The sequence below is a fragment of the Panthera pardus genome, unplaced genomic scaffold (genome assembly GCF_024362965.1).
Source record: "Panthera pardus isolate Hobbes unplaced genomic scaffold, ASM2436296v1 HiC_scaffold_20, whole genome shotgun sequence".
Taxonomy (NCBI): Eukaryota; Metazoa; Chordata; class Mammalia; order Carnivora; family Felidae; genus Panthera; species Panthera pardus.
This window is the reverse complement of record NW_026526766.1, coordinates 73,172,080-73,189,317: the sequence shown is the minus strand read 5'-3', so window position 1 is coordinate 73,189,317 and position 17,238 is coordinate 73,172,080. Positions and strand designations below refer to the sequence as shown.

At 53.1% G+C, this 17,238-nt stretch overlaps 1 protein-coding gene across 5 annotated transcripts in view; it reads right to left on the bottom strand.

The window, feature by feature from the left end:
- Positions 1–17,238, bottom strand: part of RGS3 (regulator of G protein signaling 3) — a 139,680-nt gene that overhangs the window by 83,665 nt on the left and 38,777 nt on the right. For 3 of the 5 annotated variants that reach the window (XM_019454093.2, XM_019454097.2, XM_019454094.2), the window contains 6 exons: positions 11,485–11,545; positions 10,222–10,312; positions 9,529–9,584; positions 2,099–2,180; positions 1,158–1,263; positions 68–419 (listed from right to left, as the gene is read on the bottom strand). In XM_019454093.2, coding sequence (XP_019309638.2) covers positions 68–419; positions 1,158–1,263; positions 2,099–2,180; positions 9,529–9,584; positions 10,222–10,312; positions 11,485–11,545 — 748 coding nt within the window. Of the gene's footprint in view, positions 1–67; positions 420–1,157; positions 1,264–2,098; positions 2,181–6,711; positions 9,192–9,528; positions 9,585–10,221; positions 10,313–11,484; positions 11,546–17,238 lie in introns of those variants that run through there. The other 2 variants (XM_019454102.2, XM_019454095.2) reach the window with 2 other exon arrangements.

Below are 17,238 nucleotides of genomic sequence, written 5' to 3'. Positions count from 1 at the left end.
CCTCCCTGCATGCTCTTGTGCGAGGCCAGCGCATGCTCATCACCTTCTCCGAACCCGCTGTCCATACCTGGCTCCCAGGGTTCAGTGGGGCCAGGATGATGTAGTTGGGGTCAGTGGAGGCGGTGGCACGGGACAGCGCAGGCAGGGTGTGCTGGCCCCCGCGCTTGGCCACCTCTGTGTAGCGTTCCCAGCCACCGAGTAGTAGCCCGTCTGAACTGTCGCACACCAGGTGACAGCTGTGGCGCTGCTCAGGCCGTGCCTGGGCCCCGTGGGTGCAGTTCTTCTCCCGCTTATTGGGGGGCGACTGGAGGTCGTGCGTCGACTTGCAGGAGGCCCGCCGCAGGACCCCGCCGTCTGGCCCCGGCTTGACCTGGGGGACCATGCGCCACACGAGCAGGATGATCTCACTGGGGCAGCTCCTAGAGTTGGCAGGGGGAGGGGTCACACAGAGAAGTTGAGTTAAGGGTAGGGTCTAAAGGGCAGAGAAGATGGGTGGGGGAGGGGGAGAGAAGCCCCAGCGGTCAGGCAGGAAGGGAGGTAAGAGGCCACCTCAAGCCGAGACAGCGAAGGGGTCCCTTAGGTCAACTCTAGTTGACTGGCAGTGGCTGAGAAGGACCCTGAGGCCACGCCCAGGTGAAACGAGAGTACCAAACTCAACCAGTGATGTGGGTCATGGGCAAAGTATAAGCAAGGGAGGAGCCAGCAAGCCACCTACGTGCCACCCCGTCTCCAGTCATTCTAGAAACAAACGTAAAATGGGTCATGAGAGTTTTACCCCAGCGGGTCCAAATGTAGGGGACCCAAACACTCCAAAGAATAATTTCTCAAGTGTGCAAGTGAAACATTCCCAACATCTACACGTCCTTTAGAAACAACGGGAAAATAACGAGCTGAAGTAGAAAGTGACGCCCTGGAGCCGCGCCGTGAGCCACAGGGTCAGTTTGAGAGGTTCTTCCCCACTATTTGCTCCGGGATCCAAAACTGCTCCGAGCCTGAACCTTCCATTTTCGGGCCAAGAAACCCATCCCCTGAGGAGCAAAGTGAATTGCTCACAGCTGCGAGGAGGAGGGGGCGGGAGCGGCCTTGTGCCCAGGGCAGGGGGTTTGGGGAGGTGTGCCATCAGCCCGAGGCCCAGAGCTGCCCACCGCCCCTGTCACCGGATCTCATGCGCCAGCTCCACGCATTTCCAGTGCTCCACAGGCCTCTCGTTCAGCTGTAGCACGGTGTCCAGCTGCTGCAGCCCTGCCCGCTCTGCCGGACCCCCTGCACGGACAAAGAAAAGCCGCCTGAGGGCTCCCGAAGCCCTGACACGCCAATGACACGACCCATGAGATGACCTAGAGTCATGGCCCCCGCGGCAGCCTCAACAAGTCTGGCCCTCTCTGTTTCCTCATCTGCGAAATGCAGGGCCAACCTCAGTGGCTCGCGGGGGCCTCGGAGGGAGGCACCCGTTCGCCCTCACGTCTTCTCTGCCTGCTCACTCCTCGGCCCGTCCACCCTTCCAGCCAGGCCCCCACCTCGCTCTCACTCTCGCTCTCGCTCTCGCTCTCACTCCCCAAGGGTTCCCCCCCTCCTCCCCCGAGAACCCTTCCTTGTTGCCAGGCTCAGACACTTCATTCTTTAACACCATTCCCTGAGTGCCCGCCTTGTGCCGGTCCCCATGCAGGCACGGGGGGGACACACCCCGATCCCCAAGCCCTGGCTTCCCCTCTGTGAAAAATAGGGAGAGCATGCCTATTTTTAGTGCTAATCAGGCTTGGAATAGGATAAAGTACCGATTCCAAATAAAGTCCATAAATGACTCTCATTTTCCCATGCAGCCCTTACTGAAAATGTAGGTTTAGTTCCTGTTTAACATGACTGGGAAACAAAATATAAAAAACCTATTTTCATTTTGATAAAAACAAAAAAAAAATTGTGAATCTATTTTCATAGACCTCAGTTTCATGTGTGGACATTTAAAAATAGTATTCTTTGGTTTTGAAAAACGAGGACACTGCTCCAGGTTGGGGCTCCCCTTTCAGCTCCAGCATCTTGTTTGCAAAGCCAGGTGCATGGTGAGGGGAGCGGGACCAGCATCACCCAGACGCTCACTTACCAGAATCCACAGCCTGGACTCGAACCGGAGAGTCACAGCAGATGGTGAAGCCAAAGCCGTCCTTCCCCCTCGGGATGGTGATCTAGGACACAGCCCCGCCCAGTTACTCCCAGAAGCCACAAGGCTGCTGCCTCTGCTCCAGGGTCGAGAAGCCCACAGGCCCTACCCCAGAGCCACCCTCCTCTCCAAGGGAGCTGGAGCCAAGAAGGAGGCTGGCCAGCTCTTGCCGTTCCTATCTTGGCCCAGGCGGCTTGAGCACTGGTTTGTGGGCCAAGCAGGAAGGCTGGGAACTCAGGAGGTAAAGCCAGGCTGCGCCAGCAGGGCCTAGGATGGACAGAGCCTTGGAAGTGCAAACCTCACCTTCCTCAGACCCCACAGACACACGGTCCAGTCCTTTACCAAAGAGCCCACTGGACCTGCACATCTCCACCTCGGTCCCTTCCTTCTTCCTCCCCACCACCTGCCCCCCCTCCCCCCGGGGATTCACAGAGCATCTGTCCAGGGCTGGCCCTGTGCAGAAGGCCCAGAAACAAAGCCCACCTGGTTGCTACTCTCCCACGGCACAGGGGAGGGAAGAGAAGGACACGTGTACTCACAACCTCCGGCCAAGGGTCAGGGGACAAGTGCAAGGGTTCTCAGGGAAGTCCATTGCCGGGGCCTCAAGGCATCCAGTGAGGGCTCCCAGGTGAGGGGGCAGGCAAGGGCACAGACGGGCCTCCTGAGTGAACCTGAACTAGCCACTGACCTCACTGTGCCTGCTGCATGGCAGATCCACAACCCTACTTTCAGAAGTCCCAGGAAGGGGCCCTACCACCTGGATCTTTTATTTTATTTTTTTCAAGTTTATTTATTTAGAGAGAGACAGAGAACACTAGTTGGGGAGAGGGGCAGAGAGACAGGGACAGAGAAGCCCAAGCAGCCTCCACACTGTCAGCACAGAGCCTGATGCAGGGCTCAAACTCACAGACCATGAGATCACGACCTGAGCTGAAACCAAGAGTCGGACATTTAACCAATGGAGTGACCCAGGCTCCCCAACCCCCTTTTTAAAAAGTAGGCTCCACACCCAATATGGGGCTTGGACTCACGACCCTGAGATCAAGGGTCAGATGCTCTGCTGCCAACCAGGCAGCCCTCGGATCTCTTTCCAAAGCAACACAAAATTATCAAGCTCCTGATGCATGCCTGGTTCTGCTGAGGTATCAAGGCATGGGGGGGGCCGGTCTTTGGGTCCTAGAGGGTGACAAGAATATGCAGATCTCTCCAAAATGAAGGACACAACATGCACCAGAGCCGAGTATGAGGACAGAGCTGGGATCAGTTCTTTGTGCTTGACTTTGGACGGCAGGCTCGGTGCAAGGCAGGCTCGGTGCGTGGTAGGAACTCAGCAAGTGCTTAGTGAGGACAGCCCAGCACTGTCCCACCAGCAGCAGGAAACTGTCGGGGTGCAGTGCTGTCTGCTAGCCGGTTCAATTCAGCCTTGCTCCCCTCCTGCATACTGCCAGTTAGACTTTGGGTGGGGTACGGACAGCCCAGGCTTTGCCTCCCCAAAGAGCAACTCCAGGCTGCTCTGAGCAGGTTTATGAAAGCTACAGACCTAAGAGGGTCAAAGTCAGAAAGGGGTTGAGCGGGGCCCCAAGAGACTCCCTGGGAGAAGTGGACATGGAGGGGGCCCTGGTGAGGCACAAGGGGGGCAGGTCGAGAAAGAAGCCAGCTCAGCAAGCTGGAAAAGGTCGAGGGCCAGTGGCCTTGTCAGGACACTCGTGTCTCCTTCCTTTAGGGGTTGTCTCTTCAAGGCTGGGCACCTGGCATTCACCTGCCAGCTGTCCCAAAGGCCAGGCATGAGGAAGGGGAGGGCCGGGGGACCCAGGGTGACCAAGGCCCTTGGAGGCTGTCGGGGAGGCCCCTGAGGCTCGGCTTCCCACCAGCCCTGGGCCTGGATTCAAAGCGAGTTTGTAAAACAGGAAATCTGACAGACAAGGGGAAGGGGGGGGGGGGGCAGGAAAATACCCTGTTCCCATAAGAATTCTGGGAAAACACGCAGCTAAGACAGGAAGAGAAAAAAAATGGAAAGAAAGAAAGAAAAACAAACCGTAGAGTGAGTGTGAAAAGCCCAGGCTGGGCTGAGGGAAGATGTCAGGAGCCTGATCCACTCCATGTGACTCACAAGGACTTCAGGGGGCCTCTCAATCCATCCTCAGCCCAAGCAGAAGCTGGGATTACAAAGTCTTTCTAGACCTTTCCCAGTCCTACCCCAGCAAGGACCACAGTCCTCTTGCCTGGGATGACAGCTCTGCAAACAGGTCCTAACACCCATGGGCTCAATGCGAACAGTTTGGGAACTGGCCCCAGAGCTGAATCTGGAGAGAAGGCGTGTGCTCCCACAAAACAGCCTCCCCCTCCCACACCCTGGGCCCCTCCAGGCAGGACTATGGGCTGAGCCCCCTGGGCCTTCCTAGGCACCAGCCTAAGAAGAACCAGCCCAGGAAAGTCTAAGCCAGCTGGGGGCTGGGAAGGAAAGGGAAAGGGTGCCAGGAAGCAAGCTCCCCTCCGGGCTCAGTGTGACAAGGGGGACCGCACAAAGGAGGCAGAATTATGCTCTGTCCATCATGAGCCCTGGGGACAGTGCCCAGGGAACCTGATCATCACTGCAGCCCCGAGGAGTACTCAGGGCTGGTTTTAGCATGCCCATGGCACAGAGAAGGAAGCTGAAGCTGCAAGTAGCCCTGCTCTCAGTCCTCCTCTGTGACCTGGGGCCTAAGGATCAGGAGGTGAGGGGAGCAGTTCCTGGCAGAGGCCATCCTTCCTGGAGGTGGTTCTTGCTCTTTCCTGTCCAAGGCAGGGACCGTCACTGCTCCCGGCTCTCACCCAGGCTAGCACCTCACCTCTGCCCTCCTGCCTGCTTTCTGATCCCCTGTCACGCCCAGACTTCCACCCGAGTCCCTGACTGCCACTGTTGACTGAACACTTCCTAGATGTCCATCCCAGGCGCTGCACAGGCACTCTGTACACAGGCTTCCATTCGCCTCATAGCACCGTCACTGGATATTACCATCCCAACTCCACTGATAAGGAAACTGAGGCTCAAGAGCTACAGCTAAGGGCACTGCAGAGAGCTGGGGTGCCTGGGTGGTTCAGTCCATTAGGCATCTGACTCTCCATTTCAGCTCAGGTCATGAGCTCACAGTTTGTGAGTTTGAGTCCTGCATCAGGCTCTGTGCTATTGGTGCAGAGCCTGCTTGGGATTCTCTCCCCCTCTCTCTCTGTGCGCTCGCTCTCTCTCTCTCTCTCTCTCTCTCTCTCTCAAAATAAATAAACTTTTTAAAAACTTAAAAAAAAAAGAAAAAAAAGAGGACAGGGCTGAGTTTGAGCCAGGTCTAGCAAAAAGCTGGTGCCCAAATACTGTCCTGGCTCCTAGTATAGGATCTGTCTCGAACTTCAGTCCCAGAGCCCCAGGCCCCACCCATATCCATGCCTGGCCCTACTCTGACAGCCAGCGGGCTTCAGTCTTCTGCGCCATATCCCAAGGTGACCAAAAACTTCTCAACCTTCCATCCAGTGCCCTCTGCCCTACCACCCTGCACCCAGCTGCTGGTGTCATAGGGGCTGTTCTGCCGGACTCTGGGAGGGCAGGCCAGGCCCTGAGGCCTGGAGAGCACAGCAGGAAGAACAGGTGGGTCCCAGGGTCCAAGCCGAGGTGCAGGAGGCCCCTCTGGGCATCTCCCTAGGACCTGAGGCTGCCTGTCTGCAGGACTCAGGACCCACATTGCAGTCTGGTCATTACAATACACAGAGGGATTTTTCTATACCTTTAAAATCAGAACCATTCCTGAACTCTCCTCAGTTTGGACATTCCCAAAATCTGGACATCCTTTGCCTTCACCCTCCCTGTCCCCATTCCTTGTTTATAAGAAAAAGGGCCCCACGCAGCTCCAGAAGAGCCTTGAAGCTAAGGGATCGTCACTCCCACTCTGCCCCGCATCCAAGACAGGAGGCTGAGAGGCCAAGCCTTCTCAGTGAGGATGGGCTGGAGTCTGAGGACTCCGGAACCACCCCAAGGCATCACACCTACCAGGGAGGAAATCATGTGTGCACACATATACACGGAAACGTCCCATCTCACATAAAAGTGCACACCAACACATGTGAAAACACATAGTCACACACAGACAATGCAGGACCGGCACTCTTGTCCCATCAGAAGTAGGGAAAGTTGGTGAAAGTGTAAAGTTAGCAAAAACACAAAACCCAACTGCTCAGCCATTTCCAATCTCAAGCTTGGGAGGCCTTTTTTTTTTTTTTTTTTTTTTTTTGTTAACCCACACTGCCCCCAGATAAAAATAACAGAAAATCAACTAGATAATCTCACCAAGGACACCACACATCTGTGGTTAGGACGATACAGAGCTGGCCCTGGTCTGCCCCTAGAGAGGGGGTAAAGGGTGGATCTTGGGGCCAGCTTCTACCTCTATCCTCCCCCTAGACTGAAATTAACCTGCAATGAGCAGAAAGAAACAAGGAAGGACTTGCAGGGAGAGAAGTCCTGCTCAGGTGAGCCCCCATCCTCGACCCCCAATGACACCCTATGCGCCCCCAAGGGGCTAAGAACCCACCTGGCGGTAGCGACGCTCCGAGCACACCTTGCAGAGCCCATTGAACCGGTTCATGGCTGCGGGTCCTGTCTCAGCTGCCGCCCCATGAAATCCCAGCTCTCCCCCCAGCAGTGGGAGTCCACACTGCGCCCAGTCAGCCTGGCATGACCGCCCTGGGAAGCCCGCCCCGCAGAAGAATGGCAGGAAATCACCTCTCACCTCCCCAAGCCCTGTCTGTGCTGTGTGCCTCTGCACGATAAGCCCGAAGGCTTCCTGAAACCTCAGAATGACAAGGAAGAGGGAGAGTTTTATATTAAAATTCCTGTCAACTAGTTAGTATTCCCCCCGGCCCCCGGCGGGGAGAGGGCGCCTTTGTTCTGGCTGCATTCTCCGCCATGGGCCACTTTGTGATTCCAATGTTCTCACAAACACCCCTGGCTGGACGAGAACCCAGGCAGAAAACACGGCCCGCTCTATAACAACGCCACCTCCCCCTGCAAATCCCAGGGTCCCGGGTAGCAAATCCAGAGGATTAACACAATCTAAAGAATCCAAGGACCCCTTAGGGGGTTGCACTCACAGACAGCCCATCTCAAAACAGAGAACACGAAACATGTGGAGTCTGAGGAACAGCCTGCCATTCAGAAGCTGCTTAAAAGTCAGTTTCCTCGGCTTTAAGGATCTGACGACATGTAGACCATAAAGGCAAATCAGGAAGGGAGTTCCAATCACTAGATGATCTGGCTTCCTCGTTTTGCCCATCGAGAAGCTGAGGACTGCGGTGGTTAAGGTCATGCAGCAGGGTGCGGTGGAGCTGGCCCCCAGTCTTGTTCCCTGCCTTGTAGAGCAGTACCTGGTGAGCCCCGCGCCCCTTACACCACCTCACCGTCTCTGGGGAAACCCACCCCGCCACTCATGTCCTTGACGCCAGAGAGTGTCCATTGGTACAGCCCAGCTTTGGCTGTCGTGACAGTGGGCAGATCACCCAGGTTTCTGGACCTCTATCTCCTCCCCATGTGTACAAAGGGAGAGTTGAGCAGATGACTTCTGGGGGGCTCTCCCTCAGCCCAACCAAGCTTCTGACGACCGCCCCCACTGTGCTGAGTCCTGTGGACATCTCCCAGTGTACAAGCCCGGGAAAATCAAATGGGCCTCAGAACAACGTCCCCACAGGTCAGGGCCTGGGTGCAGATCCAGAATGAAGCCACCTAGAAACGTGCAGTGTTGATGCCCGTGTCCATGTCATTCCTACAAACCACCAGGAAGGCTCTCTGGTCACTGCCTTCTCTGTGCTGGGCAGGTACAGAGAAAGGGAGAGAGGTCTTTGCAGCTCCTACACTGAAGCTAGAAGGTTTAAACTCCTAGCGAAGCCACAGAATATAGTAACCAGCAAATGGTTTTAATACCGTGCTGTCCGATATGGTAGCGACAGCACACATGTGCCAGGTAAATCTGAATTAAAGTTAAATAAAATGAAAAATTCAGGTCCTCGGTCACCTTAGCCACTCTTCAAGAGGCTAGTGGCTACCATGTTGGACCGTGCCGTTCTAGATTATATGCTCCATGAGGGCAGGCACCTTTGACTTGCTCACAGCTGTACCCCAGCACCCGGCACAGGGTCTAGCCCGTGAGAATGTTCAATAGACAATGCATGAATGAACGAATGGGGGAATGAATTGAGCAAATGAAAGGGAAGATGTTTTGTAGAATATCATGCACCTACATGTAACATGTCATCGGGGAAAACAGCACCATCATATCTTCCCGGTAGGCCACATGAAGCAGCAGTGTGGCACAGTGTATTTAGAGGCAGCCAGGCCTTGCTTCAGGTCCTGCCTCCATCACTAGCTGGCTGTGTGGCCGTGGAGAGGGACCTAACATCTCTGAGCCTTCCATCTGTGAGATGGGGAGGCGACGACCATCACAGAGGTGGCAGTGAGGATTAAATTAGATAACAACAGCATCTGGCACAGAGCGGCTTCTCAGTCACTGGGAGTTTGTTTCTCCCTCTCTCGGCTGTTAGAGAAAACCATGGTCCCCTGCCATGTTCTGCAAGAGATGGAATGAATTTGGAGGAATTCACCAAAATCCCTATGTGAAGGTTTCTCTCTAGATTCACAGCCTTATGGAGTAAGGACCCACTGGTCTCAGGTTCAGACTCATGGCTGCTCGCTGACATCAAGCAGGCCTAAGCAGAGGGTGATTTGGCCACGGTGCCAGGGGAACCGAGCTGTCTGAGGGTTCTGGGGGGAAAGGGGACGCTCGGATTTAAGAGACTGAAAGCTGGTAAGATCCAGACTCTGCCATCTCCAGGGGCCCGGGCCTGGCTCTCCCCCCACCACTGCCCCAAGCAAGAGTAACCTGAGAAAAGCACAAGAAATAATCACTTAAAAATGCATGCCTTGGGGCGCCTGGGTGGCTCAGTCGGTTAAGCGGCCGACTTCGGCTCAGGTCATGATCTCGTGGTCCGTGAGTTCGAGCCCCCCGTCGGGCTCTGTGCTGACAGCTCAGAGCCTGGAGCCTGTTTCAGATTCTGTGTCTCCCTCTCTCTGACCCTCCCCCATTCATGCTCTGTCTCTCTCTGTCTCATAAATAAAATAAAATAAAATAAAATAAAATAAAATAAAATAAAATAAAATAAAATAAAATAAAATAATAAAAATAAATAAATAAAAATGCATGTCGTGTGAATTTCCAAGCTCCAAGTGAACCTCAGTGTCAGGCACCAAAGGCGGTCCTAATAGGGGTCTCCTGGGCCAAGGGACAGACCAGGAGCAAGTTAGAGCCCAGGGTGATGCCCAGGCCCTGTCAGTCCTACCCAGGCGTGTCCCCACCTACCTTGAGTTTCTCCCCGCTCTCAGTGTCCCCATATCCTGGAATTCTCTGCAGCGGGCCTGGAAGATGACAGAGAAGAGTTGGAAAGTTCCTCCTGGCACATAAGGGCCCATTCCAGAGACCACCCAGAGGACAAGCCAGAGTGTCAGGCCCACAGGGCTATCCGAGTCACTGCTGGCCTCCAGGATGTGGGGGTGCCCGAGCTCAGGCTAAACAGGGAATCAAGAGCCAGGACTACATGTGAGAAGGAAAGAAGAGAAGGGAACATGAAATCCCGGTCCTGAGCCTCAGGACTCGTGGCAGGGCCCACTTGCCCTGCCTATCAAGGTAGACACACTGAGGCCAGCAAGGCAGCCCATGGGAGAATCCTGAGAAGGAGTCATGCAGAAAGTTCCTGAAACCCAGCCCTCCACAAGCTAGAATGGAGGTTGCTGAACCACATGGCGTCAGGCCTATAATCCTCTCCCAGGAAGGTCCAACCATATAAATAAAGGTGTTGGAGGCAAGAGGCTGCCTGCAGCCTGCATCATAGCAGGTGTTTGTGAGACCCGGACCCCTGACTTGACTGCAGCCAGGGGTGACAGATGCCACAAAACACCGGGGCGATGCTACTATGCAGGAAGGGAGGGAAGGGAGAAGCCAAGGGGGTGAGTGGAGCAGCGTGTCTGGGCAGAAGCCAAAGTGGTGTCCATGCACCTCTCAGGGGCCGCAGTCGCCGCCTGGCCACCTTCAGGTGCTTGGTCCGGCCCAAGTGTTCCCCCAGAAGGTAGTACCAGCCGTTGATCTCCTGTCGTGAGAGAAGGCATGACATGCTCAGACAAAGGAGGCAGAAGGCACAGGTCAGGCAGCCACCAACCCCCCTCAAAAAGCAGCAGCTGGAGAGCCTCCCTCAGGAGCAGCGTCTCTGTAGAGACAGACAGTCCGGCGGCCCTGCCCCAAAGGGAGCTGCCATGCCTGCACCTCCAGGAAGCCTTCCCTGATGCTCCAGGCAGAGTTGGTCTCCCCTCTGCTGAATTCCCACAGCCTGTCAGCCCTGGAGAACAGTGGTCTATTTGGATGTCTGTCTTCCCACTAGGCTGTGCACAGGCTTTTTGATGTGCCTTGCACTGTGCCTGGTATACAGTAGGAGCCCAATGGATGTTGACGGAACAGAAGGGAGGGAGTGGGGGAGGGACGGAGAGGCCAGAGAGTAGGTGTCCTGAGGCCCCTGAGCGGTCCCATGGAGGGAACATCTTCCCCCAGGAGGGAAGGAAGCCACAGCTGCATCAAGAGAAGATACTTGGTGCCCACGTGCAGGATAAAGGTTCCTCAGCCACCTACCCCCAGACTTCACTTCCAGGACACCAAGTGGCAGGGCCACCTGGCAACTCCATGCAGAGGCCACCAGGACATCCCTGGGCATGTGCAAAAGGAGCATGTCTCTCGCCTCCTCAAAAGCATCCAGTTTGGCGGTAGGGGGAGGCGGTACGGTGCAGAGGCGGATAAGGGACCCACTACCCAGAGGGAGGGTCTCAGGATTCCAGAGAGTCTTCACTCAGCCTAAAGGAAAGCTCCACAGGGGATGTCACTGCTCACTCCATCCCTGAGCACTTGCTAGACTCAAAAACATGAGACCTGGTAGATCACGTCAGAGGGGGAGAACCACCCGGCCCTCCTCCTCCAGGGCAAGCCCAGCAGTGCTGAACTCCGAGGGAGGGACCTGCCAGCATCCTTCATGGCAGACAACAGACTCAGAGCCCCCTGGAAAGCCTTGGAGCTGCCTGGACAACTGATTTCTGACAAGAAGGAACCAAGAAGGGGACCCGAACCCTTGGTCACTCAGATGATAAAGTGTTGTTATTCAGGTCGTGAAGCACACAAGACAGAAGCCCCACCCGAGGGCTTCCAGACCAAGGCCTCTGCCCGTACTAGTCCTGGCCTCCATGGGACGACCTTGCCAGAGGCTTCTCTGGGACCCACCTTGTCTGGAGTCAGGAGCGACTTCACCCCAAAGCTCATGCAGCCAATGAATCCACTCTGTCTGGGAGAACAACAGAGGCTGGAGTCAGCACCTTCTCGAGGGCTCTGTCGGGAGGCCAATTATCAAGTGCAACGTAGGTTTGCCTGATACACTGTGGTTTACAAAGCACTTTTACCAGCATCACCCAATTTGTGCTTTCCAACTTTGTGAGTGAAGCTGGAAAGGGTTTATTCTCTCCACTTCACTGAGGAAAAGGCTGAGGCTCAGAACCAGTCCTCTTCCCAAGGTCACAGAACTAGTTAGTAGTAAAGTCCCGTGGGAAAGCCAGGCATCCTGGATCAGAGAACAGCACTCCCTCCACCAACCACAGAAGCTCAGAGCTACCCATAAGCTTTGGGTCTGTTTTTTGTTTTTTTTTTTTCTCCTTTTTTTAAAATATAATTAACATACATATATTAGTTTCAGGTATACAGTATAATGATTCAACAACTCTATACATTTCTCACTGCTCATCAATATAGGGTACTCTTGGGGCACCTGAGTGGCTCAGTCAGTTAAGCATCCGACTTTGGCTCAGGTCATGATCTTACAGTTCATGAGTTTGAGCTCTGTGCTGACAGCTCAGAGCCTGGAGCCTGCTTCGGATTTTGTGCCTCCCTCTCTCTCTCTGTGCCCCCCCCCGACTAATGCTCTGTTTCCCCATCTCTCAAAAATGAATAAACATTAAAAACAAAGAAAAAGAAAAAAAGCTGGGGCGCCTGGGTGGCTCAGTTGGTTGAGTGTCCAACTTCGGCCTAGGTCATGATCTCACCGTTCCCAAGTTCAAGCCCTGCGTCAGGCTCTGTGCTGACAGCTCAGAGCCTGGAGCCTGTTTTAGATTCTGTGTCTTCCTCTCTCTCTCTCTCTCTCTCTCTCTCTCTCTCTGCCCCTCCCCCACTCACACTGTCTCTCTCAAAAATAAATAAACATTAAAGAAAAATTAAAAAAAAAAAAAAAGCCGTCCTGGGAATCCTGCAGGGCACCCGCCTGTGCCTGCCCCAGTCAAGGACCAGTAGACTAGGTCTCTATAAATACATATTGTTTGCATTCTCCGGAAAGGGTGGCAGCTTACCATCCGACAGTCCTAAGCAAAACAAAACTGGCTTCTTGCAGACAGCCAAGTCAAGTGAGGGGCTGGGGCTGCAGACTGCTAGGGACTGATCCTCATAACTGTCACACCTGCCCTGCAGATGCATACTCCACACCTGGCCGTGCCTCACCAGCTCCTGTCACTCTGCTACTCCCCCTGCTCTCTCCCCCGGCCCCATTTCCTGTGGCCTGGGCTCCACCTGCTTCCCCTCTTCCTTGCCCCCTCCCATCAGACAAGGCCATATTAATAATCTACCCAAAGAGGCCAGTGTGCTCACCCTGGGTCAAGCAACCCTTCCACACCCATCTCGCCAGCCCCCACCATCGGAAACAAACGTGCCTCCCTCCTGGGAAGCGGCCAAGTCAGCATTAAGTGGCGGTGACCGTGGCAGACACTGATCAGAGCTGCCAATCCAGAAAAGCCTTGTCCAGGCTTTACCAACGTCCTCACCACCAATTTAATTTTGTTTGTCAACACATTCAAGAGCAACCCAGCTGGTATCGAGGTGCTCACACTGCCTTGCTACACACTTTCCTTTCACACTGGCTATGGCTGTAACTCTCTGAATCTCCAGGCACAATGCTTTAGCTGTAATACAGGCTGCCTCTCCTCTTGCTCTTCAATAAGTGGAATTTTTATTCCCTGGTGCTTAGAGAATGCTAAATGGTTAATAGCCTCCCATGAGCTTTGCTTCCTGCTAAGGGGCCTCCAATGATTTCATGCTAATTCAGGCCAAGTAAATTGTCACAATTAATGTCCATAAGCAGGAAACTCTCTCTAAGTGTTCTTCAATTAGCTACTCCTTTAAGCCTGAAATCTTTGGAGGAAGAAAGACTTCTTTTACATGTAATCTGAGTACACAGCAATATACCAGTCAGCTTATAAACTTGGGAACTAGGTCTCACCCTGGAGACTGCCTGAAAATTTCACCAGCACAAAGTCTCAGGGGCCAAGCCTTGGTTACTTCTGAATGCTAAACCCTGAGCTCAGGCCTGGGTGCACTCAGTGAAGGCCTGACAAATGGATGAATCCATCATGCCCACGGTTGGTTGGCAGGCACTGGGCAAGGAGCCGCAACATTAAGGAAAGAAGACAAACATGCAGGAATTTAAATAGCAACCCAAGACAGCAATACAAAGGCTATAACTAGACAGGGTGAGATGGACAGATGAACAGCGCAGGCAACAAATGCTGAAAGCTTGGGGAGGCAAGAGCTGGTTTAGGGCTGAAATGCAGGAAGAAGGCCTGAAAAGTTAAGCCAAAGAGAGTAAGAAGAAAAGCACCTCAGGCAGAGGGAACAGCCAGCACAAAGGCTCAGAGATAAAGCTTCATGGAACACTCATGGGGAATGGTATTTGGCTCAGTCGCCTTTTGAGCAGAGGATTAGAGACCCACTACCAAGATGAAAATGCAGGGGCACCTGGGTGGCTCAGTCGGTTAAGCATCTGACTCTTGATTTTGGCTCAGATCATGATCTCACAGTTCATGAGTTCAAGCCCCACATCGGGCTCTGTGCTGACGGTGCGGAACCTGCTTGGGATCGTCTCTGTCTCGTGCTCTCTCTCTGCCCCTCCCCCCACCTCTCAAAAAATAAACTTAAAAAAAACAACAAAATGAAAATGCATTATTTTGAGGGAATGCGTTTTAATTCTCTTTCTCAGGGGCCTTAAACTATTTCTGTTACAGGGTTACAGCATTTAATAGCAATTTTATTTTTAATTGGATGGCTTAAATTGAACACATACTTTTCCATCCATTTTTTTCTTTCCTTTTCTTTCCCCATGTCTGGTCACAAGCTCTCTAACATTATGGCACTGTACTTGGCACTAGAGTCCTGTCTGGAAAGTAGATTAAAGGACAGAGAACACTTAGAATACCCAGGACAGGGCATGACACACAGCAGGCAGACTCCCCATAAATGTGCATACTCTTCGCATAAAAGATGATGTGTTTCAAACACGTGTGTGTGTTTTGTTCTTTTTTTAACTTGGTGCGTGACATTACAACCCTAACACTGTTCTCTGGCCACAGATTCTGAAAGCACTATGATTGATACTAGAAGCTTCAGTCTGTTCTTTGCCATATTACCAAACAAAACTTTTAGTTTTTTTTAAAGGACACTTTTTAAAATATTTTTTTTTATTTTGAGCGAGAGTGTGCATGCACGCGTGTATGCACAAGCAGAACAGGGGAAGAGACAGAGGGAGACAGAGAATCCCAAGCAGGTTCTGCGCTGCCAGTGACAAGCCCCATGCAGGGCTCAAACCCATGAACCGTGAGATCATGAACTGAGCCGAAACCAAGAGTTGGACGCTTAACCGACTCAGCTACCCAGGTGCCCCCAAACAAAACTTTTAAATAGCCAAGTTCCATAGTCAGTGATATTAAGGAGTTACTGTTAATTGTCAAGCATGATAGTGGCATTGTGGTTGTCTTTTTGAGCCATCTTTTAGAGAGATATATAGAGATGAGATGATGTCTAGGATATGCTTTAAAATAATCCACTGGAGGAGGGGAGAATGCGTAAGATTGGCCATACATTGATAATTGCTAACGCTGGACTATGAACATATGAGGGTTCATTATATGATATTTTCTATTTTTGCTTATGTTTGAAAATGTCTATAATTTCTTGAAAACTCACAAAGCCTGAAAGCTGAATATCTTAGCATTTTTCACTGCATTTCACAGTTGAGGAAACTGAGGCCGGGAGCGGGGAAGGAACTTACCCGAGGTCTCATAGTGAGTTGGAGCCAAAATCTCCGCTCTAAGGCCTGGTTCCCCTCCCCTGGTTCCCACTGTGTCCCCATGACATCAACCAGCCCTTCCCCAGAACGTCTCTGTAGACCATTTTGCTCCCCATACACAAGTTTATGGCCATCACTGAAAGGATCGTGAGAATTCGTGAAACAGATGCTTCCCTTCTATCTCCCGTTTCGAAACGTAACTGCCACATGTCCAGCTGGATGACTTACGTACAACCGCGTTATAAATGCCACGGGAAGCAGCCCAGCCTCCGAGGAACAATTGTCCTGACGCCGACAGGGTACAGCTTCGGAGTCATTTATCGCCTATGCGACACAGTCAAGTGTGCTATAATGTGGTTACGACCACACAGGTTTGGCGCCAGGCTGCCTGGACTTGAATCCTGTTTCCACCACATCCTAGCTGCATTAGCTTGAGCAAGTTACTTAACCTCTCTGTGCCTCTGTGTCCTCACATGTAAGAGAGAGACAACAGGAATACCTATTTATACCGTGTTGTGAAGACTAAGTTGGACAATGCCTAGAATATGGTATGCAATGCCCACACACAGTGCACATTAAGTGCTTAATTGATGTGAGCTGTTACATAACCTCAGGGAAGTTCCTTAACCTTTGTAAGCCTCGGTTTCCTCTTCTATGAAGAGAGGGACAATAATAATTCCTACCTCTCGGGGTTGTTACAAGGATTAAATGAGATAATGCATGTAAAGTGCTTGGCCACAGAGAAGAGTTCAATAGATGTTTGTTTCCTTTCTTCTGTAATGGTCTTTCGCGTTGGTAAGTTGCGTGTCCGTCCTTTGGGGAAGCACAATGTGATCTGAGAGCGTTCCGCAGGGCAGAAGCTTCCTGCCATTGCTCTGCCTGCCTCCCCCAGCTCAGAGGTCTTTCTCGCTCAGAGACGGGTCAACACTGCGCCTCCCTGCGGCTGAGCGGGCCTCCGTGGGGCTGGCGATCTGTTCCGTGGCAGGCCTGTCGGAGCCTGCCCTGCCCCTCTTGAGCTTTGGGTTGGGATGGTGACCACGAGTTCAACTGTGTTTGGTTTAATAAGGAATCTCACTTTCCCAAAATAGGCAACAAGTGGAGACACTGCCTCTGTCACACTGCCCCGCTGGGCGCTGACTCACTTTCCCCGGCCTCGCTTTCTTTTCCAAAAACCGTGAGCTGCACTCTGCCTGGCTCGCTCTGGTCTCCCAGGAGGGCAGACCTCAGTGGCAGATCCCAGCGTGGTGCCTGTCTCCCGCACCTGCTCCCCTCCTTGCCTCCATCTGGTGGGCTCCCCAGGCATGCTCCGTCCCGCCGACACTCCTCCTCTGTCTTCTTCAGGCTTTCCTGTCAACATGGGCTTCTGACCCTTGAGCCTTGGCACTCACGGTCATCCTAGGCGGTCCCACCTACTCAGCCCTTCACCTCGGTGGCCATGGCTCCCACACCTGTACCTGGCACAGACCTCTCTATCCCCTGAGCTCTGTGTCAGCAAGGCTGCCCCCCTACAGCTCCTAACTGGCTGCTCTCCAGCCCCTACATCTCTGTGTATCCGAAGCTTGTTCCCTCCCCCTCCAGAGCACACTGGTTTGGTTGGGGACACCACCCAATACCCAAAAATGATCCCTGACTTCCCCTGCTGATGTCACAGCCAAACCGCCACTAAGTACCGTTCACCTAATCTCCTAAATCTGTCCTGGGTCTGTCTCCTTCCTCTCCATCCCTAAAGCATCTCTCTCACAGATTACTGCAAGGATCAGCTAGCTCCTCCCCAGCCTTCCAAAGCCCTACCAGGATGACAGATCTAGAACACACAACTGTCATTCCCCCTGCTCAACACCCCTCAGTATCTCTCCACCACCAGCTTCCCAAACACC